Genomic DNA, 27880 nt, shown 5'->3' with positions numbered 1-27880 from the left:
TCTAAGCAATTCTGGCCACAGAACTTGAAAGGTGAGCTCCCACCCGTGCTGGTGAAAGCTGATGATACAGTCATCAAGATTAACCTTTCTATATTCGGAGGGAAAAAACTCCAATATTAATAAAAACCTAGGGACACACGGCCCAGGACCATCACTTAGCTTCGCATTTGCTTTGCAAGTTTCACGTTCAGGGATTCATAGTGTCAATGGGACTTTAAAATCCCCAAGAAAGTATCAAGAGTTCTGGCTGAGAGACTAGACGCCCCACAGAAATGAATGGCGGGAGCCCTGGGTCACAGGCCAAGGTGGGTGACTGAACCAGTGCCAGAGCACGGAGCCAAAGGACGGAGCTGAGCACGAGGAGCCAGAACAGAGGAAGAGCAGGGCTACCGTTGACTGCGGAGCCAGGAAAGGAAGTTCAGAACCTGTGCCAAGGCTCGCCAACCAAAATCACAGGGAGAGAAACCAGACCCAGGACGAGCAAGCACGAGATCCCCAGAGATGAAAGCAACAATGGGAGCTGAAATCAGATGCATGATGGTCCAGACCAAGCCAACTGTAACTGCTTACGCCCCGCCTCGTCTGGGGTTATGTTCTGTCGTAAAACCACACTTTCCAAGCTGTCCTGCTCCACGCAAAGTGAAATAATAAGGCTGAGATCTTATTAGACCATCTGGCAGATCCTGGTCTTCCTTCCCCACCGGTTGTCTCTCAAATCATTCACTGCCAGTTACCAGAAGTAATTCATGTTAACTCCCAACGTACTGAACATCAAATTTACTTACAATTACTAGCATTTGTTGAACCTCCTGTCTATCAGGCACGACGCGAACAGCTTTATGGTTCCTCACTCAATCCTTCAATGACCCAGTGAGGCACTCTTATCATCCCACCGTACAGGGGGACCTAAGGTTTAGGGAGCCCGAGGTCACACTGCTAGGAAGCGTCAGTTCTGCCTGACTCCGGAGACAACTTTAAGACGACACTGCCTCCTCTCCCCCGCACTTCTTATTAGCAGATTCTGTGCTACTGAAGGGTGAGGAACAAGAGAGGGACTGTTGCAGGGAACTGCCGACAGGATGAACTGAGGAAGCTGGAGCATAATCGCCCCCAGGGAGCCCAGAAAGCCTAGAAAGAGCAGTTGAAGAGGAATGAGCAATACTTAAATTCGCTTTACTTTCAGCAAACAGGGTCATTTCCTCCTCTTCAATTGCTCTTGCTGAGTCCTGAGAGGAGCCCCCGCTGCTCCTGCTCCGGTGGACTCCAGCAACCGGCTGTGGGCAAATTATGCAGAGGGAAAAATATCACAGGTTTTCTTCCTTGAAGCTGAGAGGAAGGGAGACTAAAAGGGGAAGGCACTCCCGAGGAAGAAAACTTACAAGCACATTAACAATGGAAAAGAGCCTGCAAAAAAATGATACCGGGGTCAAAAGGCAAATTAAGGGCAGCAACCAAAAATGGAACAGATCAAGAGGAACATATGCAACTTCTTCCAAATCTGTTGCAGAAAAAACTTTCCCTTAGAAAAACCATGACCATTATTAAAATCTCAAAATCAACATTAAAATACAGTCAACTGTTATTACTGGCACGTGAATCCTTCATCAGGAAATTGTTTTTCTTTCAAAGGGAAGAAAAAAGTCAAATACATATAATAAAACAATTTGTCTGGGGTTTTTTTAATGTCTATTTTTGAGAGACAGAGACAGAGAGAGAACATGCATACATGCGCAAGCAGGGGAGGGGCAGACAGAGGGAGAGAGAGATTCCCAAGGTTTTACTGTGTCGGCCCACAGCCCAACACGGGGCTAAATCCCACGGATTTTGAGACCATGACCTGAGCCCAAATTAAGAGTCAGACACCTAAACGACTAATCCATGCAGGTGGACCACAATTTGTATTTTCTAAAATGAGTAATGCAAAATATTATGTTCACCAGTCTCAGAAATCAAAATCAAGGAATTTACAATTCTCTAAGTATAAAATATTAACCATTATAATATGCTTACCTTCTTACTATTGAGCAATATAAAGGAGTGAACTATAGATAAATGCAATAGCACTTGTACTATTGTACTTTGATGAATCTCAAAGCCACTGTGCTGAGAGGAAGAAGCCTTTCAAAAAAAGAATACATCTTATTCCATGTACATAAAATTTGGAACAGGGGGGAAAAAAATCAATCTATGGTGGGGGAGAAAAGAATCAATCTATGGTGGGGGGAAAAAAAAAATCAGCAGGACAGTTACCTCTGGGGGCAGGGGACAGAGATTGACCATGAAGGGACATGAGGAAAACACACAGAGTGATGGCAACATTTTGTATTGTGCTAGGAATCTCGGTGATACACGTATATGCACCTGACAAAAACTCAGTGCACGTACACCTAAGATCTGCACATTCCAGGGGCACCTGGGTGGCTCAGTTGGTTAAGTGTCTGACTTCAGCTCAGGTCATGATCCCAAGGTTCGTGGGTTCAAGTCCCTCATCCAGCTCTGTGCTGACAGCTCAGAGCCTGGAGTCTACTTCAGATTCTGTGTCTCTCTCTGCCCCTCCCCTGCTCATGCTCTGTCTCTCTCAAAAATAAACAAACATTAAAGAAAATTTTAAAAAAAGATCTGTACATTCCATTTTACACAAATTCTATAACTAAAAAACCACCATAAGCAAATACTAATTTGCCTATAACCGAATTACTGATAAGCATCTTCAGGTATTTAGGTGGTAGTACAGACCTCTACAAATTATTTTGAAATGCATCAAAAAGTGAGACAGAGAGGGATGGACAAATGGAGAGATACGTGATAAGGCAAATACAGTAAAATCTAGACTCCAAGTAATAGGCAGGTGTTTATTGTAAAATGCTTTCAATTTTGTGGTATGTTTGAACATGTTCAGAGAATTTAGGAAAATCAACTCATCTACTTACTAAGGAAGCTAAAAAGGGAAAGGCAGAGGGAAGGGCAAGAACAGGGAGCAGAAGGGGAGTCAGACAAAGGTATCAACAAAGACAGCTACGGAGCACAGAGGAACCAATGACACTCTGGAGGTTTTGAAATAGGTGTCTTGGTCCCTGGCAGTGTGTCCGGTTTTCACCACGGATGTATAGTGCATGCTAACAAAGGTGTTCTAAGGGTTTTATTCCATTGGAGCAGTTAAAACTACAACAGGAACATTACGGAAGAGTTCTGATAAAGTTACACGAAAGGCAGTGAAAAGGTAGTGTCATTAATAAATCCAGTGGTACTTATACACAGAAGTGAGCATTGCTCTCCAAAGTCGTCATCAGCAAAGAAAGGACATGGGATTTCGGGTAGGATTTACCTGGGTCCAAATCCCACAAGCTACTAATCTACCTGAGCCTCAACTTCCTAATTTCGGGTATGGAAATCTTCTTACCCCTCTCACAAGACAATTCTGAGGATTCGATGAGACCACACACACGGAAGTGACTAGCCTGGCACGGGGTTAAAAATAATTCCTCAACACATTGTTTTGAATAATGAGTAATTGAGCAACTGTTGTTTTTCTTTCCTCTTAATCTGAGAATGCCACCTCTGTGACATTTTTGAGTTAATGACCAGGTGAATAAAAGTCCAGTGTTTGTGGGGAGAGGGAAAAGAACACACACAAAGAGAAGGGTAGCAGAAAACAGGCCTTCTTTTAGGGACCGCTGGAACACAGGTCGAGCTGAGGGGCCATGGAGGTGGGACGAGAAGGGACCAGGAAAAGACTGGAGAGGAAGACAAGGGCAGGGTCACCGAGGGCCTTCTGTGCCGGATTAAAGAAGTGGGTCTCTGCACTCTAAGCACTGGAGAGCCATTTACAGGCTGTCTGCTGAGGAGGACCATGATCAGAGTTCTCTTTTGGAAAGGATGTTCTGATGGCTGATCCCAGGGTAGAACTCCAGGACCACTTATGTGCAGACAACGTCAAGAGAATCAAGGTAAAGACTAGAAAAATAGGACTCCAAAATTGATACACCATACTTACAAACAGTAGTGTGGTTATGACCATCTAACCAGTGTGTGGAATAAAAAGAGGAACCCAGGAGAGTCCAGCATTTAAGGGATGAGCAGAGAAAGACACCCTACAGGTAACTAAAAGAGAGACAAAGAGAAACAAATGTGGTCGATACGGACTGAAAAGTATCCATTGAACTTGACAACTATGGGGCTATTAATGACCTTGTCAAGAGCAGGTTCAATCAAAAGATGAAATAGAAATCAATTTTACTAGGTTTACTCTAAAGTGAAGGTAGAGACTGAAGATGTGGGATATGCTTCCAGGATGGCATCAATGGGGGGCACCTAGGTGGCTCAGTTGGTTAAGCATCTGACGCTTGGTTTTGGCTCAGGTCATGGTCTCATAGTTCATGGGATCGAGCCCTGTGTCAGGCTCAGTGCTGACAGTGTGAAGCCAGCTTGGGATTCTCTCTCTCCCTCTCATTCTGCCCCTCCCCCAAGTGCTCACACGTTTTCTCTCTCTAACATAAAAAAATAAACTTAAAAAAAGAATGGCATAAATGAAAGAAGACAGAGCAGTAAATAAATGGAAGTACACAGTTGAGGAACAATATGTTTAAGCCACAGGGGTTCAACAAGTAGGAGGAAAAAGCAGGAAGGATGAGATTTAAAGATGAAGTGAGGGAGAGGATAACCCATGAGAAAGAACAGAATTTAGATCAGCGTTGGAGGGACTGGCCTTGGACAGGATGATAGAGACCTCACCCAAGGAGACAGAAAGGAAGAACATAAGTGTGTGTGCAGTGGGGCAGGGAAGAAATAATGTTCGAGACTTGGAGGAAAGGTAGCTGGCTGGGGAAGGAGGGAGGGGAGAGTGCTCCAGGGGGGAACAAGATGTGTGAAGGCCCTCCCAGGAGCCCTGAGACAGAACTTCAAGGAAAGTGAACTTCTTCCAAAGTGACCTGAGAGTTCTATAGACTAAGGTGTAGATGTGGCAGGGCTGGAGATGTGCACACACAACACCAAGTCAGGTCGAGTCGAATCCAAAAGCAATAGCAACCCGCACTTCTTTAAACATCACTCTGGCAGTGGAGTGCAAATTAGATACAAACCAGGCAGGAGTAGAGGCAAGAACAGTTAGGATGTATTTAATAAAAATCCAGGCAAGAGGGGCATCTGGGTGGCTCAGTCAGTTGAGCGTCTCACTTCGGCTCAGGTCATGATCTCACAGCTCGGCTCGTGAGTTCAAGCCCCACATCAGGCTCTGTGCTGACAGCTCATAGCCTGGAGCCTGCTTCAGCTTCTGTGTCTCCCTCTCTCTGTTCCTCCCCTGCTTACACCCTGTCTGTCTGTCTCTCTCTCTTTCTCTCTCTCTCAAAAACTAAACAGAATCCAGGCAAGAGATGACGGTGCTGTGGTGGCGACAGCAGAGCTGGCAAAAGAAATCAAATACGTTCCAAGATTTAGAAAAGGCAAAATCGCTTAGAATGTACAGCCTGAATGTAGGAAAGGAGAATGAAGGACAGATGGGGGATGAGGTTCACATCTCTAGTTTGGGAGGTTAGATAGATGGTGAGTGGTACCAATCACTGAGAAGGGCAGGTGTGGCCAGCGAGCTTTTGCTCTTCAGCCAGCCGAGCTTGAGGCATCTATCTGTGAAGCATGCAAGCAGACGCGTTAAGGAAGCAGGTGAGTGCACATACAGGTCTGGAGCCGCGAAGAGGTCTTTAGGGCAACAAACCTGGGACTGGTCTACAAACAGCTGGAAACCGCAGGCATTGAGTAGATGAGATTACGTAGAGAGAGGACGTAATGTGGCAGGGCCCGAAGGAACCGCTTCCCTAATGTATGAGTGGAGAGGAGGAGTCAACGAGGAGGAGGTGGAATAGCCAGACGCAGACGAGCAAAAACAGAAAGCAATGAAAAAATTATTTCAAGGACAGTAACTGTGTCTAAAGCTGAGCTGTCAAAAAGAATGAGAAGTAAAACTGGTGAGAATAATTCTAACAAAGACTGCATGGGATATAGAATGAGTAGGAGGTAGGGAAGAAGACAAAATCTACTCAAACAGCTTAACTGTGAAAAGGAGGAGGAACGAGGGAGAGAAAAGGCCAGGGAGGGCACCTGGGTGACTCCGTCGGTTGGGCGTCCACCTCTTGATTTCAGCTCCGGTCACGATCCCAGGGTCATGGGATTGAGTCCTGAGTCGGGCTCCATGCTGTGAATAAGGGAGGGAGGGCTGCCTGCCTCTGGCTGAATGGAGTCAAGAGAGGGCCCTCAGGGTGTCCGTAGGGGCTCCCAGGTGGGTACATAGCAACAAGGCCGTGGGTGGAGTGCCAGCCAAGCCATGAGCAAGGGACAGGGAAAAGAAGAGGGCATTCCCCAGACACAAGCACCCCTGGGCCAGGCAGGAGCAGGCTGGAGACAGGACCAGCTCTGAGCACCGTCCTAGGTGAAACATCCTCTCAGAGAGGGGCAGCTGGGGCTGTCAGATGTCAGCTCACGATCCCAGGGTGATGGGATAGAGCCTCGTCAGGCTCTGTGCTGAGCATGGAGTCTGCTTGAGATTCTCCCTCTCCTTCTGCCCAGCCCCTGCATGCACATGCTCTCGCTCTCTCTCAAAGAAAAAAAGAAAAAGCCAGGAGGACTCGTGAAAAGTGCAGCTGAGAAGTGTGTGACAGGCGCATCAAGAAATCGAGGGAAAAAGTGAAGAAAGCAGCAAAGAGTGATGGATTTGGAAGAAACTGGAGGCTCTCAGGGACAAGAAGTCTTGGTAATATTAAAAAATACGAGTAAGGTTGGGAAACGTGGAATAATAGAAGACTGAGAGACTGCGATACTGAAGTTCCAGATTTCAGAAGAAGAACAGGGGCAAGCAGTGAGAAGGTCTCAGCCACGGAGGGTCGGGGGGACCCAGAAGAAGGCGGAGCAGCAGTGAAAGTCCTGGAAGTAGACGAAGTCAGGAAAGGAAGGCCAGGCTGGTACACGGGTCACGTGCATGTATACTCGGGGTACACCAGAAGGTAACAAGACTCGGCGGGAAAAGGACACTGGTCAACCAGGCACTGAAGCCTACAACTAACATAAGTGAGATCCCAGAAAGCCAGAAGGTTTACAGTTGTAGGATATAGCCCGATATTCTGAGCCTCAAAGTAAAAGAGACTTGTATAAGAAGATGGAAGACGAACTGTTTGAAACAGGTACTGAGGAGCTAAGAGATGTCAACCCCACCTTACAACCCATTTGAAGGGGCAAGGCAGCTCCTACTCAAGAGAGCCACAGAGAAGATTTTCTCAGGAAAAAAGTAGATTAATATAAAGGACGAAAGTGAAGATTGCTATATGAAAAGGCTGAGGATATATAGGGGTGCCTGGGTGGCTCAGTCAGTTAAGTGCCCGACTTCGGCTCAGGTCATTACCTTGCTGTTCAGAGATCGAGCCTCACATCAGGCTCTGTGCTGACAGCTCAGAGCCTGGAGCCCGTTTCAGGTTCTGTGTCTCCCACTCCCTGTCCCTCCCCCACTCATGCGCACAGGTGCTCTCTCTCTCTCAAAAATAAACAAACATTAGAAAAAAATTTTTTAAGGATAAGGATATATAGATAAAAGGAAAAAGACAATAACAAGAAATAATCTGAACATAACCAAAGAACCCATGTGTAAAGCCCACAGCTGACACCATACTCAACAGTGAGAAACTGAAAGCTTTTTCTCAAAGATCAGGAACAAGGCAAGGATTTGCCACTTGTATTCGGTGTGGTATTGGAAGTCCTAGACAGAGTAATTAGTCAAGAAAAAGAAATAAAAGTCATCCAAATTGGAAAGGATGAAAAATTATCTGCTTGCAGAGGACATGATCTTTTACATAGAAAACCCTAAAGATTCCACACAACAAAAAAAAACTGTTAGAAAATACAAATTTAGCAACATTGCAGAATACAAAATCAGCACATAAAAATCCAGTTTTTATATACTAACAATGAACAACCCAAAAAGGAAATTAAGAAAATAATTCCATTTACAATAGCATCAAAAAAAAAAAAAAAAAAGTATATTTAGGAATAAATATAACCCAAGCAGGTGAAAGACTTGTACACTAAAAACTACAAAACACTGCTGAAAGAACGATACAAGTAAGTGGAAAGACATCCGTGTTCATGCACTGGAAGACTTAATATCATAAAAATGTGCGTACCACCCAAATAAGCTGCAGATTCAATGCAATCCCTATCAAAATTTCAGTGGCATGTTTTGCAGAAATAGAAAAAAAAAATCCTAAATTCATATGTAACACAAGGGACCTTGAATATCCAAAAGAATCTTGAACAAAGTTGGAGGCCTCACACTTCCTAATTTCAAAACATATTACAAAGCTACTAAAGCCAATGGTATGGGCATGAATATACAGACCGGCAGAACAGAACAGAGCACCCAGAAGTAAAAATTTTAAAAAACGGGCTGGCATATATGATCAATGGATGTTAGACAAGGATGCCAAGACCACACAATGGGGAAAGGACTCAAAATGGATTAAAGACCTAACTATAGGACCTAAAGTTATAAAACTCCTAGAGGAAAACACAGGGAGGAAAGCTTCCTAACACTGAATTTGGCAGTGAATTCTTAGATATGACACCAATAAGAGAGGCAACAAAAATAGAAATAGACAAATGGGATTATACCAAACTTTAAAACTTCTGGGCATCAAAAGACACCATCAAAAGAGGGAAAAGGCAGCCTATGAAATGAAAGGAAACATTTGCAAATCATCTATCTCCTAAGGGATTAAAGAATTCCTACAACTCACCAACAACAAAAAAACCCCAAGGAACCTGATTTTTTTTAAATTTTTTTTTAATCTTTATTTTTGAGAGAGAGAGAGAGAGTGTGTGTGTGTGTGTGTGTGTGTGTGAACAGGGGAGGAGCAGAGAGAGAGGGAGACACAGAATCCGAAGCAGGCTCCAGACTCTGAGCTGTCAGCACAGAGCCCAACGCAGGGCTCGAACTCACAAACTGTGAGATCATGACCTGAGCCGAAGTCGGACCCTCAACCGACGTAGCCACCTAGGCACCCCAGGAACCTGATTTTTAAAAACGGGCCAAGAATTTGAACAGACATTTCTCCAAAGATAAACAAATGGCCAAACAGTATACGAGAGGATGCTCAACATCACTAATTATTAGGGAAATGCAAATCAAAACCACAAGATACCCATATCATACCCATTACGATGGCCCCTATCAAAAGCAAAGCAAAACAAAACACAAATAACAAGCGTTGGTGAGGATGTGGCAAGATGGGAAACCTCGTGTCTGTGAAATGGTACAACCAGTATGGAAAACAGAATAGTGCTTCCTCAAAAACTTAAAACTGGAACTACCCTATGATCTAGCAATCCCACTTCTGGGTGTACACCCAAAAGCATTGAAAACAGGATCTGGAAGGACTATCTGCTCACTCAAGTTCATTGTAGTAGCATTATTCACAATAGCCGAGAGGGAGAAGCAACCCAAATGTCCATCAACAACGACTGGATAGAGAAAATGTGTTAGGTACATGCGTATGATGGAATATTATTCAGCCTTTTAAAAGAATGAAATCCTGCCATCTGCTACGACATTGATGAACCTTAAGAACGTTACGCTAAGTGAAATAAACCAGTCACAGAACACAAATACTATATGACAACACTCATGCAAGGTCCCTCAAGTAGTCAAACTGACAGAAACAGAAAGCAGACTGGTGGTTGCCAGGGGCTGGGCGGGGAGAGGAAATGGAGAGTTGTGTTTGATGGGTACAGAGTTTCAGTTTTGTAAGATGAAAAAACTCTAGAGCTCACTTGCACAACAATGGGAACGTACTTAACTCTACTGCTGGTACACTTAAAAAGGGCTAAGGTGACAAATTTTAGGTGTTTTCTACTACAATTTAAAAACAGAAAGGCCACATGGCATGAATGAATGGAGGAGAAAAGTCAGAAGAAAGGAAGAGCAACAGGACAATAGGGGTTTGCATTTTGAACGCACCCTTGAATGTCAAGGATGGAGGCAGAGCCAAAAGAAGCCAAAGGCAGGCTCCTACTACAAGATCAAGCTGTTTCTGATCTAATTCAGAAGGAGCAGGCCTCTTTTAAAGTCTCAAGATAACACTGGCAAAAAATTATGAGGGTGCCTACAAGACATCTTGAACATGGTTATTTCCTCAAATCTTCACCTGGTAGCAGAAACAGCAGTGATCCTTAGGGTGTGGGATGGGCAGGTGTCCCGAATGGACTTCCCTGTCGCCTGGAGCAGGTGCTCCTGCAAAGGGAATCCTAGTTCCCACCCAGGCAGACAGTATAAGGACTCAAGGGTAGTTAGAAAAGGGAGAAAAAGCACACATTATAGTTTTCACATTCCATTTGTGATAACATTTCCTCAACTTTTTTTTTTTAACATACTACCAATTTTTTTTTTTAATGTTTATTTATTTTTGAGACAGAGAAAGACAGAGAGTGAATGGGGGAGGGTCAGAGAGAGGGAGACACAGAATCCTAAGCAGGCTCCAGGCTCTAAGCTGTCAGCACAGAGCCCGACGTGGGGCCCGAACCCACAAACCACAAGATCATGACCTGAGCCGAAGTCGGACGCTGAACCGACTGAGCCACCCAGGTGCCCCCAGATCTGAGAAACTTAAAATTGGTAGTATACACGGGGCGCCTGGGTGGGTCAGTCAGTTGAGCGTCCGACTTCAGCTCAGGTCATGATCTCACAGCTCGTGAGTTCGAGCCCCGCGTTGGGCTGTGCTGACAGCTCGGAGCCTGCAGCCTGCTTCAGATTCTGTGCCTCCCCGTCTCTCTGCCCCAACCCACTCACATTCTGTCTCTGTCTCTCTCAAAAGTAAATAAACATCAAAAAACATTTAAAATAAGCTTCTCAGGTCTGTTCTTTACATGCTAGCTAATGGAATTCAAGTGCTGAGCCTTGAGAATACTTGGGGGGAAAGGGGCTTTGTCCCATTCAATCTACAGCTGTGAAAAACTAGACACCATGTAGCATCCCCAGATTATCCCTGACAGTGGTGAACTGAGATGGTTTACAAAAATATCAGTATGAATCTCCTTTCAAATGTGGAGACTTCCAATGTGGATTACAAAAGCTTAATCCCCAAAATACTGTAACTTGATTGGCTCTCTTAATTGTTTGGATAATTTTCATATAAAAATGTTACTGAAATCTTATTATCATGCTAAATCAGAGGGAGCTCTGGCACTTTCTTCTCCCTTCATGCCTAGAGGCTAATAAAACCCATGACTGTTGAACTCCTTATTCAGTCAAAAGGTTTGAAAGTCTTTGTCTCATTTAAATTAACCCGGGCTAGGGGCGCCTGGGTGGCGCAGTCGGTTAAGCGTCCGACTTCAGCCAGGTCACGATCTCACGGTCCGTGAGTTCGAGCCCCGCGTCGGGCTCTGGGCTGATGGCTCGGAGCCTGGAGCCTGTTTCCGATTCTGTGTCTCCCTCTCTCTCTGTCCCTCCCCCGTTCATGCTCTGTCTCTCTCTGTCCCAAAAATAAAAAAATAAACGTTGAAAAAAAAATTAAAAAAAAAATAAATAAATTAACCCGGGCTAACTCCAACCCAGGGGTTGGAGGAAGCAGATTCACTCAGGGTCCTACAACAGCAGTGATAACAGATCAAGAGGCTGTAGTAAGAAACAGAAGGAATGAAATCCCGAGGAGACATAGGAGTTCAATCCCTGTCTAGTAAGAACTTGGGAAGTGACTCCTCTCTCCCTAGGCTGGGCCTCAATTTGTTCAGCTTCTGATCTCACAATCTATATCACAGTCTATATCCGCTGTTATCCAGTGTTGATGGCACTGTTATAGTTACAATTTTCCAGAACTGATTACAACAAGAAGCCTTGGTCTTTGTGGTTTTAACATTTATTTTTCTTTTACACCACAATGTGTTCTAGAGAGGAGCACAGCTGAGCAAGATTTTGACCTTGGGCCCTTTTATACTGTTGGAGGTTGAAGGTGGGGTGGGTGGGGGCTGTCCGATATTTACCAGTGTTTTCCATACAGCCAATGGCTTCCCCATGTCAGCAGACAGATCCCAGCTGTAGTTTTCTTCCAATGATTTCTAAGTGTTTTAAAGAACACGGTCATCTTCTCCTAGGGATTTGCTAGCTTAATAGAAGCAGAAAAAGAAAAAGGTCAGTACCCAAGGTAATTGTGTAGAGGCCCCATGACGCCTTCCATCTGCCCATCCTGCCCATTTCCTTCCCTCACTCCTGTTCGTTGTTACCGTTCCTCTGGCCTCTTCCCACCTGCTCCCTTCCGGTCTCACCAAATCTTCTCACTGCCCACCTGCCTCTTCTTTCTTTCTTTCCTTCTACCTGAACTCACTTCTTCCCCTCTCTGTTCCCTTATGCCTCACTGTATTAGAAGCAAGGGGGGGGAAGGGCAGAGAAGAAGGCAATTCCAGGCCTCCTGCTTTTTCTTTCTTCCTACAGTCACTATACCACTGTTTAAGAGTGTCTGTCTAAATAAACAGTTTTAAAAATTAAAAGAAAATAAAAACTAATAAAAGGGGTACCTAGGTGGCTCAGTTGGTTGAGCGACTGACTTTGGCTCAGGGCATGATCTCTTGGTTTGTGAGTTCAAGCCCCGTGTCTGGCTCACTGCTGGCAGCACAGAGGCCCTTTCAGATTCTCTGTCCCCTTCCTCTCTGCCCCTTCCCTGCATTCTCTCTCAAAAATAAACATTAAAATTTTTACACACAAATGACTCAATAATAGATAAGTAATGTAAAGAGCTTATTCAAAATAGAGGAAAACACTAGCCACTCAACAGGAAAATAAACAGAGCAGAGAACACACACACACACACACACACACACACACACACACAGAGAAAATTCCATGAAGCACTAATACAAATGGCTGTGTGCAGTTTTCAACTTCCTGAGTAATCAAAGACATGCAAACTACAAGGAACTATCACTGTTCACCGCTCAAAGTAACAAACTTTTGAATGATTGTATTCACAGATGACAAAATGAGAATCGACCCTCTCGTGCACTCCTGTGAGCAAGGTAAATTAATACAACTTTACTAAAAAACCAAGTAACCGTATAGATCCTTATTCTGTTTGTTTTCTTCACAGCACTTATCACTGGATGATCTTTATTTGCTGATTTCTTTAGTAGCCTACCCCAAAGGAACATAAACTCCACAAGAGCAAGGACTTGGTTCTGGTCCCTGCTGTACCCCCAGGGCCTAAAATAAGATCGGGCACGTAACAATCGATAGCTAGCTAACTGCTGAATGTGACAGGGTTCAGGACGCACCACCCCCAAAATATAGCAACTTAGCATGGTGAATATTTTAAGCTAAAGGAGTCTGAGAAACTGTCAAAAGCAGGAAGGTCACTTTAGCCTCACCACCTGACTCGTCTTCCCTGAAATAGGTCATAAAATCCTCATATATGAGGTACCCTCCCTAAACCCAGAAGGAGCATCACCTGCAAAGAAAAAAAGGATGCCAAGAAGAATCCTAACAAACATGCCTTGCTAAGTTTCCTGTTAACTTCAATTTCCTGGAACTCAACTTACCATATTCCTCTGTGACTGTCCACTCTTCATCAAACCTAATTTTCTATCCACTGACCACCCCCCCCCCACCCCACCCCACGCCCGCTCCTGGCCTAGAAACCTCACTTGCCCACTTGTAGGAAGGGAGAGCAGAAACCAAGCCAGGTTTGTGCTTGGGCGACCGACTGAATAAGGATTTCCATCATTAGATCTGGAACATAGGTTCGTGGGGAAATGTAATGTGTGCAGTTGAGGAGACAGTGAGTTTGAGATGCCTGCACAACATCCAAGTGGGATATCCAAATGATCAGTGGGTGTCTGGATTGAGCAGTTTGGAGTTAGGAGAAGTTGGGTAGAAGATACAGATTTGGGACTCTTCAGTGTGAAGGAGGCCAAGTTTGACTGCAGATAAAAAATCACCCAAGGCCGGGGCACGTGGGTGTCTCAGTCCATGAAGTGTCTGGCTCCGGCTCAGGTCATGATCTTGTGGTCTGTGGGTTCAAGCCCCGCGTCGGGCCCTGTGCTGACAGCTCAGAGCCCGGAGTCTGCTTCGGAATCTGTGTCTCCCTCTCTCTCTCTCTCTGCCCCTCCACCGCTCACACTCTGTCTCTCCCTGTCTCTCAAAAAGGAATAAAACATTAAAAAAAATAATTTTTAAAAAAATCCCCCAAGGCATTGGCAGTATTAGAGGACAATTTAAGAGTCAATAAAAGTCTGTTTAAAGATCCAGTGGAACTCCCTTTTTGTCACAAAACAGTGATTCGTACATTATAAAAACGTGTAAACACGCAAGGCCCCAGTGGAAAAAGCACTGGTGCAAGGGTCCTGAGGCCTCGATTCTAGAGTCGCTTAATTACTTCCAGACAGCGAGAGCCTGGGTAAGTCATTTAACCTCTACCTCTCTCCCCTTGTCAGTAAAATCAGAATACGCCGCCACCGGCTCCTTTGGCTCAAAAGATCACACCCCAAAGAACTGTGAATGCCCTTTGTAAATTTCTCTGTAAGTATGTAAGTTGCCATGGCAATGTGCAATGTATTAGCTAACAATGCATATTCCTTCTAGGTACCCAAAAGAATTCTAACTCCTCAATCTCTGTGGAAGTCTCAATGTTATACGTTCAAATCAACATCTCTCCTCTGAAAAAGCAGATCGGCAGGTTGGTTGGTTGGTGGTGGTGTTTTGTTTGTTTAAGAACTCCCCAATTCTAATTGTATTCAACCCTCCTCACTGTCAGGTGGGGATTTTCTCACTAGGCTGTGAACCCCTCGTGGGTAGGTGCTGTCTATGCATCTCTAGCAAACAGAACCTAGTAAAGCATCTGGAATGAATGAACCCATCCATCGATCAGCAACTACTCGCCCCATCTTGCAAGAGAGAAAGCCGAAGCCCAAAGGGAAAAAGGGAGTAAGGGTCACACAGGCTAGCGACAGCTCCAGTACCAGAACCCAGGCCAGCTGACTCTCAGTGTGACAACCGGGACCCCGCCATCCCCCCGCCCGCACCCGCCGCCCGGACCCCCGGCCCAGACGGGCTCCCGCGGCTGCGCCCCCGCGTCCCGGAACCCCCGGCCCGGCCCCGTCCCAGCGCCCCGGGCTCCGCTCCCCTCCCGGGCCCCGCGCCGCTCACCCGGGCCGCTCCCGCTCCGCGCCCTGCCTTCCTGTGTGCTCCTTCAAGCTTCCCCCGCGCTTTTAAGGGAAACCGCGCCTCCGCCCTCGGGTTCCGCTGCGCCTTCCCGACGCGCCGGGACCGTGCGGCGTGCGGGGGCCGCAGCCTGGGGGCCGCCTTCGTTCCTGCTTCGCTCGTTTTTTCGTCCGTTCCTCCCTTCACCCCTCCGTTTGTCGCTCCACAGTATTTTATGGGAAGCCTACCAAGGTAAACGCTGTTTGGGGACCTGGTACTAAATCGGAAAATAAACGAACAGGGTAAATTGAGATCAGAAGTACGAAAAAGAAAAAAAAAAAAAAAAAAAAGAACCCGAAATGCGTGGAATCAAGAGAGTGAGGAGGAGGCAGTCTCAGCCCTTCCGAGTAAGGGGCAACCGATGTGAAGGAGAGGGAGCAGGTCCCCAAGGATCTGGAGGAAGGGAGCGCCTGGGGGAGGGAACAGCCGGTGCAAAAGCTCTAAGGCCTGAGACAGTTTGGCAGGTGGCGGTCAGGGCAGGCGAGGAGGCAAAGGAGTAAGCTGGGGAGGTGGGCCCCACAGGCGGTGGTGGTAAGGAGTTTGGACGTTATACCGCCGTCTGGGACGTCACCTGGCCTGGGTCCTGGTGCCAGAGCTGTCGCTACCCTGTGTGACCCTTACTCACTTTTTCCCTTTGGGTTTTGGCTTACTCATTGCAAAATGGGGCAAATAGTTCCTGATCCATTGGTGGATTGGTTGTCTCATTCATTCCAGGTGCTTTACTAGGTTCTGTTGGCTAGATATGCATAGACAGCACCTACCCATGAGGAGTTCAGCCAGAGGGGCGATGTGATGTGGTTTACGTTTTAAACATCTCTCCGCCACCACGTATTGAGTAAATTCCAGACAGCAAGAGAGCTACAAAGAAGCCAGGGCCAATGCTGACCACCAGATGGCAGTTTTAATTCTGTCCTCTTCCCACCAGTACCTCTCCCTTCCTCACCCCCACCCCCACCCCCAACGTTGGTGTTAGAACCAAACTAGTCAATCCAGATTTCTTTCTTACCTTCTTCTTTCCATCATTCCCTCAACCAACTTTGCTGCATGTAGACTGGGGATGCACTCATGTACAGCAACCCGCATGGTGCCTGCATTCATAGAGCTTGCATTCTAAATTCCCCATTTGGTACATGCAGACATGCATCCTTCCTATCTTCCCCTGGATGTGTATTTTAGGAAAAATGAGAACATCCAGTGAGGTTATGGGGCAGTAAAGCGTTTTCTGTCAGGTTCGAATCCTCGCTGGGCCGCACTGGATAACGTGAACTTGCTAGCCCTTTCTCCTGAGGTTCTGTCTGTATATTAGGGGAGGGAGAAGATCATCCTAAAACATACCTTCTAGCTATAAAATGTTGTGATATTGAAGGCATGGGAGACAGTTATTTTCACTTCTCCTGTCCCAACTATTTAGAATATTTGCATTTGAAAATGAGTTCCTGGGGTGCCTGGGTGGCTCAGTCAGTTGGGCCTCCAACTCTTGATTTCAGCTCAGATCATGATCTTGCGGTTCCTGGGTTGAGGCTCCGCATTGAGCTTGAGATTCTCTCCCTCTCTCTCTGCCCCTCGCCCCTCTCTCTCTTTCTCTCTCTCTGTAAATAAATAAATAAATAAATAAACTTTAAAAAAAAAGAGAGAAAGAAAGAAAAGAAAATGAGTTGCTGAACTGCATCCCTGCAGGCTAGAAAAGTCTGGGTCTAGATGCTGGATTGTCCAATGGGCAGACTAAGCTTTAAGGCTTCAGCAAAACAGTAGTTCCCAAAAATAAGAGAAGTTCTGCGTGGATGAAATTACCATAATTTTCCAATCAGAAAATCAAGAAAGAAGTTCTTTCTTAAAACTTAGGAGAGGAAAACTTGATTTTAGTTGAGTGGGAGCCATGTCCTGTTGGAAAGATCAGGCATCACAAGGCAGATGCCCAGAGTGCCGGTGAAGAAGGGTGGCCTGGTGGGTCTCTGCGACCTGGGAGAAAGCCACACCCCAGAAGAGAGGCAGCCACTCCCTGGGAGGGCAAACACAGACATACACAGCATAGCAGGCCTCACTCAGGACCATCTCTAATTGAAAAGTGCTCATCAGGCCATGGGGGGGTATTTGTGAGTTTACATTCTTCCTTTAATAGGCAGGCTTTAATTCACTGTGGCCAGCATGGTGGCAAATGGGGACGTCGATGTCACTCTGTTGTGTTCCCAGCAGAGAAATCTGGAAACAACTCCCAGGCTTCTATATGGATTATGAAACTAGAAAAGATGAGACATCTCCACACAATACAAACCTCAGAATTCCATGTGCAAAAGAGGAATGTGGTGGGGGTGGGAGGGGCAGGGCAGGTCTCTGAAAGACGTTTTGTGTTCCCTCCTTAAATTGCACGCTTGTATAGATAGAAACAGTGGGTCCTATGACTCAGATATGTCACCTGCAAATGGGAAATATCTGCATCAAAATAGGACTAAGTCAGAAATTAGTCAGAAAATCATCTTCAAGGAGTTAACGGGACCCATTACATGACACGTATTTACTGACATTTTAATGCGTTGTTGTAATACCCCATTTAGTTTTGAAGTTATATAACTCATACTATTAATATTTTCCCTGTAGTAAGTACCTTTTTTGGGCTACCATTGGCCCGTTGGTTAAGCTAACTATTGTCCCCTCAGATTGCTTCCAGAGGGACACAGGTATAAATTAAGGATTGTCCATGCTTGATAAAACTTAACCTTCCACCCTAGGAGGGATTATAGGGAAAGCCACATCTTAAAACATGTAGCTTGCACATGCGTAAGGACACAAATGACGCTAAAACATGGAAACTTCCCAAATGCTCTTTTCAGGCATCATGAGTGTTGGACATAGAGATGTATCACCTGCTGCCCCAGCTGCTGGGGGTAGTTTGGGCAGACAGACTTCAGCTGTCGGCCCCTTCAGGGACAGCCTCCAATGCAGTGAGCCTTCTTAACCAAGGTCACGCCTTTCTGCGGATGGCCCACGTGCAGTGACTGATCTAGGAGGGAATTCAAAAGCTTGGTCATTTGGCCCAAAGTAAAACACCTCTGAGAGCCCCACAGCTCCTCACGGGGTCAGCTGAGGCTGTCCGGATACATCACAGCTCTTCTCCCTCTGCCCAATCTCGTGTTCTTCTCTCCCTTCTTCAAAAGCATTAGTGCTGAATGAGAAACACTGTGGTAGAGAGAATAATGACCCCCTAAAGATGCCCTTAACCCCTGGAACCTATTGTTCCTTTGCACGGCTGGTTAAGTTACGGCTCCTGAGTTGGGAAGATTATCCTGAATCATCCAGGTGGGTCCGATGTAATCACAAAGGTAAGGGTCACTATAAGAAGGAGACCAGAAATCAGAGAGAAAGGGGCAGTAAATGTGAAAACGGTAAATAATTTATAAGTTAAAGATAATATTCGAGAAATCTGGGTGAAGAATATACTGTCAGGAGGTGGTCTGCATAGTTTAAGACACATACAGTGATTCATCCTCCAACACCAGCTATTGGATTAAAAATTGAGCACATAGCTCAATTTAGACCAAAGAGTCTTAAGGATGAGTCCGCTGAGAGATCTCAGGAAAGGTTCATTCTCCTTAAAGGGTGAGATTTAAAAAAGTGACGGCAACGGGCCTTAAAACCATTATGCTCATGCTTGGTGAAATAAACCGGTCACAAAGACTGCATATTATGTGATTCCGTTTACACGAAACATCCAGAATTAGCAAGTACACAGAGATGGCAAGCAGAGCAGAGGCTGCCCAGGGCTGGGTTTGGGGCTGGTTGGGGGGGGGAATGGAAAATGGTTGCTAACGGATATGAGATTTCCTTTGGGAAGTAATGAAATGTGCTATGGTTGGCTGCGGTGATAGCTGCATACGTGTAGGAATACAAAGGGGGACATTGCATGGTATAGGAGTCGCATCCCAATACAGCTGAGATGAAAATGGCAGAGATTGTCCCGCCTTTTCCCTCCGATGGGATCATCTGTGTACATGATACCTGAAACTGCTGAGGGAGAGAAGCGGAACAGACTCTATTTTAGCAAGGCTCTGTCTCTGCTGTTTTTCTGCTGGGCCCCATTTACTCATGTTCTATATTTTGCCTCTGAATAAACCAAAGAAGCTATGTTCCCACTTCAAAGGAGAAACAAGAAAGCTAATCACTCTCTGAGTTTTGGCCCAGACCCCCCCACACCTGATAACACGTGAGAAGAGAGGCAGATCCCGAACACGTTCCAGGACGTTAGCTTCAAACAAAGCTTGGCCGACTCGGGCCTAGATACCCCCCACCCCCCCTTCGGTAATTTGTGACACCTGTTATTCACCTGGCATCTGCCTCTAATCAGACCCTGCCCTGGATTCCTAAAGGAACACGTACCCCAGACCCCTCTCCAATCTAAACCCCTGACCCCAAGTGGCAATGAGGCTCCTTCTCCCCTTTCTGAGTCTCCCAGACACTCTGCCTGCTCCTCTTCACTTATCACTCACAGTGTTCAGTAAACTCAGTTATCACTTTCTCCAACTGGTGTTTGATTTCTCTCCCGAGTGAATCCAAGGACCATCTTGGATGGTCCTGCAGGACCCCCCTCTGGGTCCTCAAGCCCAGCCTGCCTGCATCACAGCCATAACCACTGTTCAGCCACAAAGGGAACCAGTTTGGGCCAATGCTAACTCACAGGGGACAGGAGGGGAAAGGCAGAAAGAACCTGGGTCGTTGATAACATCATGGAGCCAAATGGTTGTCCTGTGCCTGGAGCTTGCTCAAAGACTGGATGTCCTATTGCGTGAAATAATAAATCCCCTTATTGCATAAGCTGGTTAGAGTCAGGGTTTTCTGTTTCTTGAAGCCAAGAGCACTGAACTGATAAACTGCAAGCCACAGGCTATTGGTGGGTAGAAGACATGGTAAGGACAATGCTTGTAAAAAGATGATAAGTTTTTATGAGGAATATGGGTGAAAGTAGATGGCAGATACCCTTGATATCGATGATATGCTTCAACGTTTATTGTTCCTAAAATCATTCTCCAGCCATCCCCCTGGCCCCTGGGCCTGTGCCACGCTTGCTGTCTACAGATCCACTAACAATAAAAGACAAAGGTTCAAACAACCTGAGATAGTGCTAATCATCACAAACAGCCTTCTATGTAGCATCTCGGATGAAATCTGCCTATGGGAACAGGTGCCCCCTATTCTGATAGGAGTTAGAACTTCTACCGTGGAAAACTATGTATGAATTCTCTTAACATTCATTCTTGGTTTACTTACTTTATGCATATAGATTCTTCTTTAGACTACTTAGTTTCCCCTAAGGAAAAGTATAAAATGGTGTTCTTGTGGTATTTATGCTCAAAATCTCTTCCTTATTGTGACCTTTAATATCCACTGCATCTACTACTGCCAGATTGGAAACATGTAAATGAGGCCTTTTAAGAAACCAGCAGATTCTTAGGAGAGAGAATATCTTCTACAATGTAACATGGGATTTTATCAGACCCTCTGTAATGCCCATTCTCACCCATGCTCTGTATGGGCCTGCCTTTTTCTGAACAGGACTTCTCTTATTAATGTGTCTCCTTGTCATCCTTTGCCACCTACTCCTCCTGGCGACATCTAGCTCTGGCTGACACTTTCTAGCTGCCTGTTTAATATGGGAGTGAAAAACGACAAAGGTGGGGTCCTCGTTGATTGCATCAAACAAGGTCTCCAATTTTGTTTTGCAAAACCCAGTCTCCCAGGGTAATTCAATTGTAAGTATTCTGGAACAAGAAGGGGGTGATTCCATCAATAATGAACCTCGAGTAAATTTTTTAAGACTTTATTTTTTAGAGCAGTTTTAGGTTTATAACAAAATTCAGAGGAAGGTACAGAGATTTTTCTATACATGTCCCTACGCCTACACTTGCATAGCCTCCTACATTATCAACTTCTCTCACCAGAGTGGCACATTTGTTACAAATGATGAATCTATATTGACACATCATAATCAGCCAAAGTCCATGGTTTACCCTACCGTTAACTCTTGGTGCTGTACATCTTATGGATTTAAAGAAAGTATAATGACATATATCCATCATTATAATATCGTACAGAGTAATTTTCCATGCCCTAAAAATCCTCTGTGTTCTGCCTCTTTACCTTTCCCTACCCCCACCCTGGCAACCACTGACTTTTTGTTTTTTTAATTTTTTTTAACATTTATTTTTGAGACAGAGAGAGACAGAGCATGAATGGGCGAGGGTCAGAGAGAGAGGGAGACACAGATTCTGGAACAGGTTCCAGGCTCGGAGCTGTCAGCACAGAGCCTGACATGGGGCTCAAACTCTCGGACCGCGAGATCATGACCTGAGCCGAAGTTGGACGCTTAACTGACTGAGCCACCCCAGGCGCCCCTGATTTTTTTTTTTGTATTAATAGTTTTACCTTTACCAGAATGTCATATAATTGGAGTCATACATTATGTAGCCTTTTCAAATAGGCTTCTTTCACTTCGCAATAAGCATTTAAATTTCCTTCATGTCTTTTCATGGCCTGATAGCTCATTTCTTTTTAGCACCAAATAACACTTCATTAGATGGACCACAGTTTATTTATCTATTCACCTACCAAAGGACACCTTGGTTGCTTCTGAGTTAAGGCAATTATGAGTAAGTCTGCCATAAACATATGTGTGGAGGTTTTGTGTAGACATGTCTTCAACTTCTTTGGATCAATACCAAGAAGCATGATTGCTGGCTCATATGATAAGCATATGTTTAGTTTTGTACAAAACCACCGAACTGTCTTCCAGAGTGGGCACACCATGTTGCATTCCCACCAGCGATGAATGAGAGTTCCTGTTGCTCTACACCGTCACCAGCATTTGGTCGTGTCCAGTGTTCCAGATTTGGGACATGTGAATAGGTGTGTGGTAGTATCTCGTTGTTTTCCTTCGCATTTCCTGGATGATACGTGATGTGGAACATCTTTTCATATGCTTGTTTGCCGTCTGTATATTTTTTTTGGTGAGGGGTCTGTAAAGGTTTTTGGCCTATTTTAAAAATCGAGTTGTTTTCTTATTGTTGAGTCTTAAGAGTTCATTGCACATTTTGAATAGTTGTCCGTTACCAGATGTGTCTTTTACAAATGTCTTCTCCCAGTTTGTGGTTTACCTTATTTTTTTTGAAGTTCATTTTATTTTATTTTGGGAGAGATAGAGAGCATGAACTGGGGGAGGGGTGCAGAGAGAGAGAGAGAGAGAGAGAGAGAGAGAGAGAATCCCAAGCAGGCTCTGTGCTACCAGTGCAGAGCCTGATGTGGGGCTCAAATTCATGACTGTGAGATCATGACCTAAGCTGAAATCAAGAGTCAGATGCTTAACAAACTGAGCCACCCAGACACCTCTGTGGCTTGTCTTCTAATTCTCTTGATATTGCCTCTTGCACAAAATAATTTTTTCATTTTAATAAAGGCCAGCCTATCAGTTTTTTTTCTTTCAGGGATCATGTTTAGTGTTGTATCTGAAAAAGCATCACCGCACCCAAGGTCATCTAGGTTTTCTCCTATCTTCTAGGAGATTTATAGATTTGTACCTTACATTTAGGTCTATGATCCAAAAGTTTGAAGTAACTTTTGTAAAGAGTACAAGGTCTATGTTTAGATTCAGTTTTGTTTTTTTGTTTTTTTTTTTTTTTCTGCATGTAGATGTCCCGTTTTTCCAGCTCCATTTGTTGAAGCAACTATCTTTGCTTCAATGTACTGCCCTTGCTCTTTTCCAAAGATCAGTTCATTATATTTATGTGGCTCTATTTCTGGGCTATTTTGTTCCATTTGTCTATCTATTTTTTCATCAATACCACAATGCCTTGATTACTGTAGCTTGATAGTAAGTCTTGAAGTTGGGTAGCATCTGTCCTCCAACTTTGTTCTTCTCCTTCAATGTTGTGTTGTCTATTTGGGGGTCATTAGCCTCTCTATATAAACTTTAGAGGGACTTTGTCAATATCCATAAGCTGACTTGCTGGGACTTTGATTGGGATCATAATGACTCTATGGATAAAATAAAAGGAACTGACATCTTGAGAATATTGAGTCTTTCTATCCATGAACATGAACTATCTCTCCATTTATTTAATTCTTCTTTTATTTCATTTACCAGAGAATCAAAATATAAAAGAGAGTTAACAGGCATGGAAGAGAGCATGAGAAGATCCCACCACCATTTAGTGGTATCTCCAGAAGGAAAGAATAGAGAATAGGAAGAAGGAGTATTCAAAAATACTGGCAGATATTCCATACTGAACCTGCAGAACACTAAAAGCAAAACCCTAAAAGCAGCCATAGGAAGAGGAAGGCAAAGGAATTAACTGAAAATGTATAAACATATGTGGGAAAGGAAACATAGGTGGGGGTTTCAGTTCTTGTTCTGCCACTAGTCTCTGACCTGTAACAGTGATTATAACCTGCCCCTCCACTACCCATTCCATACTTCCTCACCTTACACCAGGTTGTAGCCGGCTAAAATTTGAGGTAGGAGATCAAATCTTCATTCTCAGGGGACTGAGTTTGAGGTCCTGCCTGGGCAGAAACACGTCCCTCATGAACATTTACCCTTAGACTTGGCAAAATAAAGAAGTGCCCGGTGATCCCCTGGGTTTCATGCATATAACTCCCTGCTTTCATTGTATACGACAACTTCATTTGCCCTTACAAATTGGGTAAAAGTCCCTCACTGGGAGAGCCAGATCTTTTGCTTAAGGTCTCTGATGACTCTTTTCTGTCTTCACTTTATGCAGGTTTGGTTACAAGCTGAATCAGTAGGACTGAGCCAACTCAACAAAGAATGCAAGATCTGGCCTCAGGTGTGTAGATTCTGTTAGTTGAGCTCCAGACCCTAGTTATTTCCCTAGTAAAGATGCTCCCTTTGTCACATACTAGACCAAATGTTCCTGTCTTTCTCCCAATTTCCCTGGAAATATGGAAACTAGCAGGGACAGGATTTCATTACTGGAAGACTTTCCATGGCATTTCCAGCTGTGCCTAATTTAAGCACATCTCAATATGGAATAATGAGAGTTTGCAGGATCAATTATACACACTCTTCTCCTTCTCCTTCTCCTTCTCCTTCTCCTTCTCTTTCTCTTCTCTTACTGCTGCTGTTTTTCTCTTTATCCCTCCTTTACACCTTCAATACTATTTGTATGTGACAGTGTGTGTTTGCCCGTGTGTGTACATGTGTATGCATGGCCATCCACACCCTTCACACATTGCCAGCTATCTTAGCCTACAATCTATGAATGCAGAGGCTGAAAGCTATAATGTATTGTTATTTTTTAAGACATGCAATCCCAGGGAGGAGCAAAAGAAGGAGGAACAAAGAGGTGAGGCAGCAAAAGTGGTCTCCCCAATGAGGATGTGTTATCAAGCTGGCCACCTGTAAGTGTGAACCATTGCTTCATCCGCGGGGACTGTCCTCCGAATACCCACATCAACTAAGTCTCAGAACTATCCCTGGAAGGAGAAGTAGGGGAAGGATCTATTCACCAGCTCTTGCCTTCAAGTGCAGGCATGGGTGCTGAGCAGGATCTCACAGCAGTATCAAGAAGGATGCCAGGGATACAAGACAAGCGCCCTGAGCCACACACTCAAGATGGGTGTGATCTGGCTGTGCCCCTCCAAAGTCAGAGCACATGCAAATCTGGTTGCCACAGTGACAGCTGGAACAAGAGACGGGTCCTTAGACATGAACTGACGCATAGGATGTGTCAGATACACTGACTTAAAAGCATAACCCTGATTTTTGCCTGTGTGCCCAGTGACCTCATGAGATATAATACCCAGTTGGTAGTCTAAGCTTCAAGTACAGTAAAAATATTGTTCTCTTGGTACCAGCATTTCTATTTTAGATATGAAGCTTTTCATACAATGGGGACAGGGAGTAAACATTTTAGAAGGAGGTCACTGGGCATTCATGAGATGTGCTACTCCCAATTCTACTACTTGATTCCCTGGCTTACATATTCTAGTTAAAGGAAGAATAACATCATATATTGTGCTGGTTCAAAGAATATTCTCTATCTTTCAGGCAACAATCCTCATTGAAAGTGCTTACTTAACCAGCTGGAGGCACAAGTGAATTTTAATAGACTATTCCACTATTCTGTGAGACCAGCTGCTTCTGGGGGTTGGGTACGTGATAAGACCAGCGATTCTAATGGGCTACAGCCCATTATCTAACTTGGACTCCTTGGTTAGAAGCAATGTTGTACAAGATACCATGGCCATTTTTAAGGCCTCTGAAAAGTCCTCAGACAGTGGTTCTGGCATGGCATGGCAGGCGAAGAAAATAAAAGCCAATCTGTTCATCTTTCACGGTGTCTTGCTGTGAGCTCCATTTAACATCCTGATCTGCTCCTAGATTCCAGGGGTATTAAATCTGCTAGGTCTTAAGGGCTGAAGGACAAAGTTGATGTACCAGATGAGCAAAGGAGCCTTCTCATGCTCTGAACCCACTCAAATCTGATAGCTTTTCTTCATCTGTGAAATGGGCCCCTGCAGGAAACAAAATCTCATATTTGTTGCCTCAAGAATATATGCCTTCTTGTGGTAGAGGATACAGTGCCCAGCACCCTTCCTTCACTATGATGGCATTAATGGAGTGGGCCAGCCAATATGATGTCTTTGGGGTACAGTAGCAGGGAAAGTCTCTTGCCCTCTGTCATTGCATAGTCCCAGGATCACATAGATCACAATATTTTTTAAATCCTTTTTAATTAATGTATGATACTGCAACATTTGGATACATCCCTTCGTTGTTAAAGGTAGGGCTTTGAGATTTTAACTAAAAAACAAGATCTTTGAAGTCTTTTATGGTTACATTCTTAGGGTTAATTTTAAAAACTGGAATCAGAGGAAATATATTTGAGGTTCTAGATGCATATTCCCAAACTGTTTTATTAAAAACTTACAACCATTTTCCATTCCCATTATCTATATGGGATAGCACCTTCACCGTCATTAATTTTTCTCCCAATTTCTATTTATTTAATTGTTAGGAAAATGCCATTTCATTTTTTGCAATTTATATTTTTTATTATGAGTTAAAATGCTTTTTATGTCCATCTAGCCATTTTCATTTTCTCTTCCATAAAATATTTGCTATGTCTTTTACTTGCATTTTTATTATATTTTCCCAACTTGCCTCCTACACTTATTTTTCTTTTTAAAATTCTCTAACTTTATGACCAAAGTATCACATTTTAGAAAGACAATATTATAGTAACTGGATTCTACTGATAGTTTGATGCCTTTCACATCAATTTGATACATGCTCTTTATAGATTTAGTACAGTAGTCCTTTGATTTGTTTGTTGCTAATATTTTCCTGGTTTATTTGCCTTTGTACTTGGCTTGTGATACATTCTATGTGAAAAACAAAACAAAAACCTTGAATTGTATGTAGATGAACCTTTAAAAAATTTTTTTTTACTGTTTATTTATTTTTGAGAGAGGGGGAGACACAGCATGAGCAGGGGAGGGGCAGAGAGAGAGGGAGACACAGAAACAGAAGCAAGCTCCAGGCTCTGAGCTGTCAGCACAGAGCCAGACATGAGGCTTGAACTCAGACCGTGAGATCATGACCTGAGCCAAAGTCGGATGCTAAACTGACTGAGCCACCCAGGTGCCCCCAAGTTTAATTAAGTAATCTCTATGCCCAATGTGGGGCTTGAACTCACAACACCAAGATCAAGAATTGCATGTTCTACCAACCGAGCCAGCCAGGTGCCTTGTAGGTGGATGAATCTTAATCATACTCTTGGAGAACCCTCTAATGATTAGAAATTCACATATCTATTTTTCTGTGGTTTCATTTTCTTATAAAATGAAAAAAATTCACCCATGACTATGTTTCTGTATCAAAATGTACCAAAATCTTTCCAACTTCAAGGTCTCCACTGAGGCCCCTGATCACCTTGCTCCCACTCATTCTCCTCCCTACAACCTGTTCACCCAACAGACTCCTCCTGCATCATCCATCTAAATCAGGTTCCTACTGCTACACTTGACCAAAGCTCCCGTGTCCTTTATGGAATTCATAATAACCTTCAATTACATATTCCGTTGTGTGGTTATTTAACACCTGACCCCTCTTCCCACCACAGTGTTCTAAATTCTGTAAAGGCAGTGACAACATTATTCTTTTTCCTGCAGAGTAGCCACATCCTAATATATATATAATGCCAGGTACTATATATGTATATGTGTACATATATATATATATATATATATATGTACACATATATATATACACACTGTATATATATAGTATATACCATATATATTTCTATGTATATAATATATAATATTAATATATAATATAATAATATATAATATAATATAATAATGATATAATATATAATAATATATATGGGAATATATATATATATATATATATATATATATATATAGAAAGAGAGAGAGAATTTAAAATAAATATTAAAGTTTAAGTGAACCACGAACTTCCTCCACTCTCTGCCCTCCCACATACTAAGTTACACACATATTTACTCAATACCACACAGCACCTTCCTCCACTGTACGTCTGGGAGAGAATGTTCCCTCCTCCCACCCAAGGCTAATGCATCCACCTGTGTTTTGTACAGCACCCCCTTCTTCCTCTCTGAGAAATCGGCC

The 27880-nt window shown here is 44.0% G+C and overlaps 1 protein-coding gene and 2 long non-coding RNA genes across 7 annotated transcripts in view; 1 reads left to right on the top strand and 2 right to left on the bottom strand.

The window, feature by feature from the left end:
* AGK (acylglycerol kinase) overlaps nucleotides 1–15228 on the bottom strand; it is an 80691-nt gene extending 65463 nt beyond the window's left edge. For 3 of the 4 annotated variants that reach the window (XR_006199294.1, XM_042926719.1, XM_042926737.1), the window contains exons 1-2: nucleotides 15164–15228; nucleotides 12010–12131 (exon numbers count right to left, since the gene is read on the bottom strand). Coding sequence is in view for 3 of the 4 variants with exons in the window: in XM_042926719.1 (XP_042782653.1) it covers nucleotides 12010–12110 (101 nt within the window). In the remaining variant the exon portion in view is untranslated. The remainder of the gene's footprint in view (nucleotides 1–12009; nucleotides 12132–15163) is intronic. The other variant, XM_042926728.1, reaches the window with a different exon arrangement.
* Nucleotides 14488–25533, top strand: LOC122212777. 2 transcript variants are annotated; one of them, XR_006199305.1, is made up of 4 exons: nucleotides 14488–14693; nucleotides 23983–24048; nucleotides 24525–24622; nucleotides 25272–25533. It is a non-coding gene; the product is annotated as an uncharacterized LOC122212777 (long non-coding RNA). The 2 variants fall into 2 exon arrangements; XR_006199309.1 differs by lacking the exon at nucleotides 14488–14693 and adding an exon at nucleotides 15292–15409.
* Nucleotides 18021–19784, bottom strand: LOC122212784. Its single transcript, XR_006199318.1, has 2 exons — nucleotides 19699–19784; nucleotides 18021–18544 (listed from the first exon to the last, which is right to left on the bottom strand). It is a non-coding gene; the product is annotated as an uncharacterized LOC122212784 (long non-coding RNA).
* Nucleotides 25534–27880: the final 2347 nt, after the last annotated feature.

Source organism: Panthera leo, chromosome A2 (genome assembly GCF_018350215.1).
Source record: "Panthera leo isolate Ple1 chromosome A2, P.leo_Ple1_pat1.1, whole genome shotgun sequence".
NCBI classification, from domain to species: domain Eukaryota; kingdom Metazoa; phylum Chordata; class Mammalia; order Carnivora; family Felidae; genus Panthera; species Panthera leo.
The sequence above is the reverse complement of the archived record's forward strand: the minus strand, read 5'-3'. Positions and strand labels throughout refer to the sequence as shown.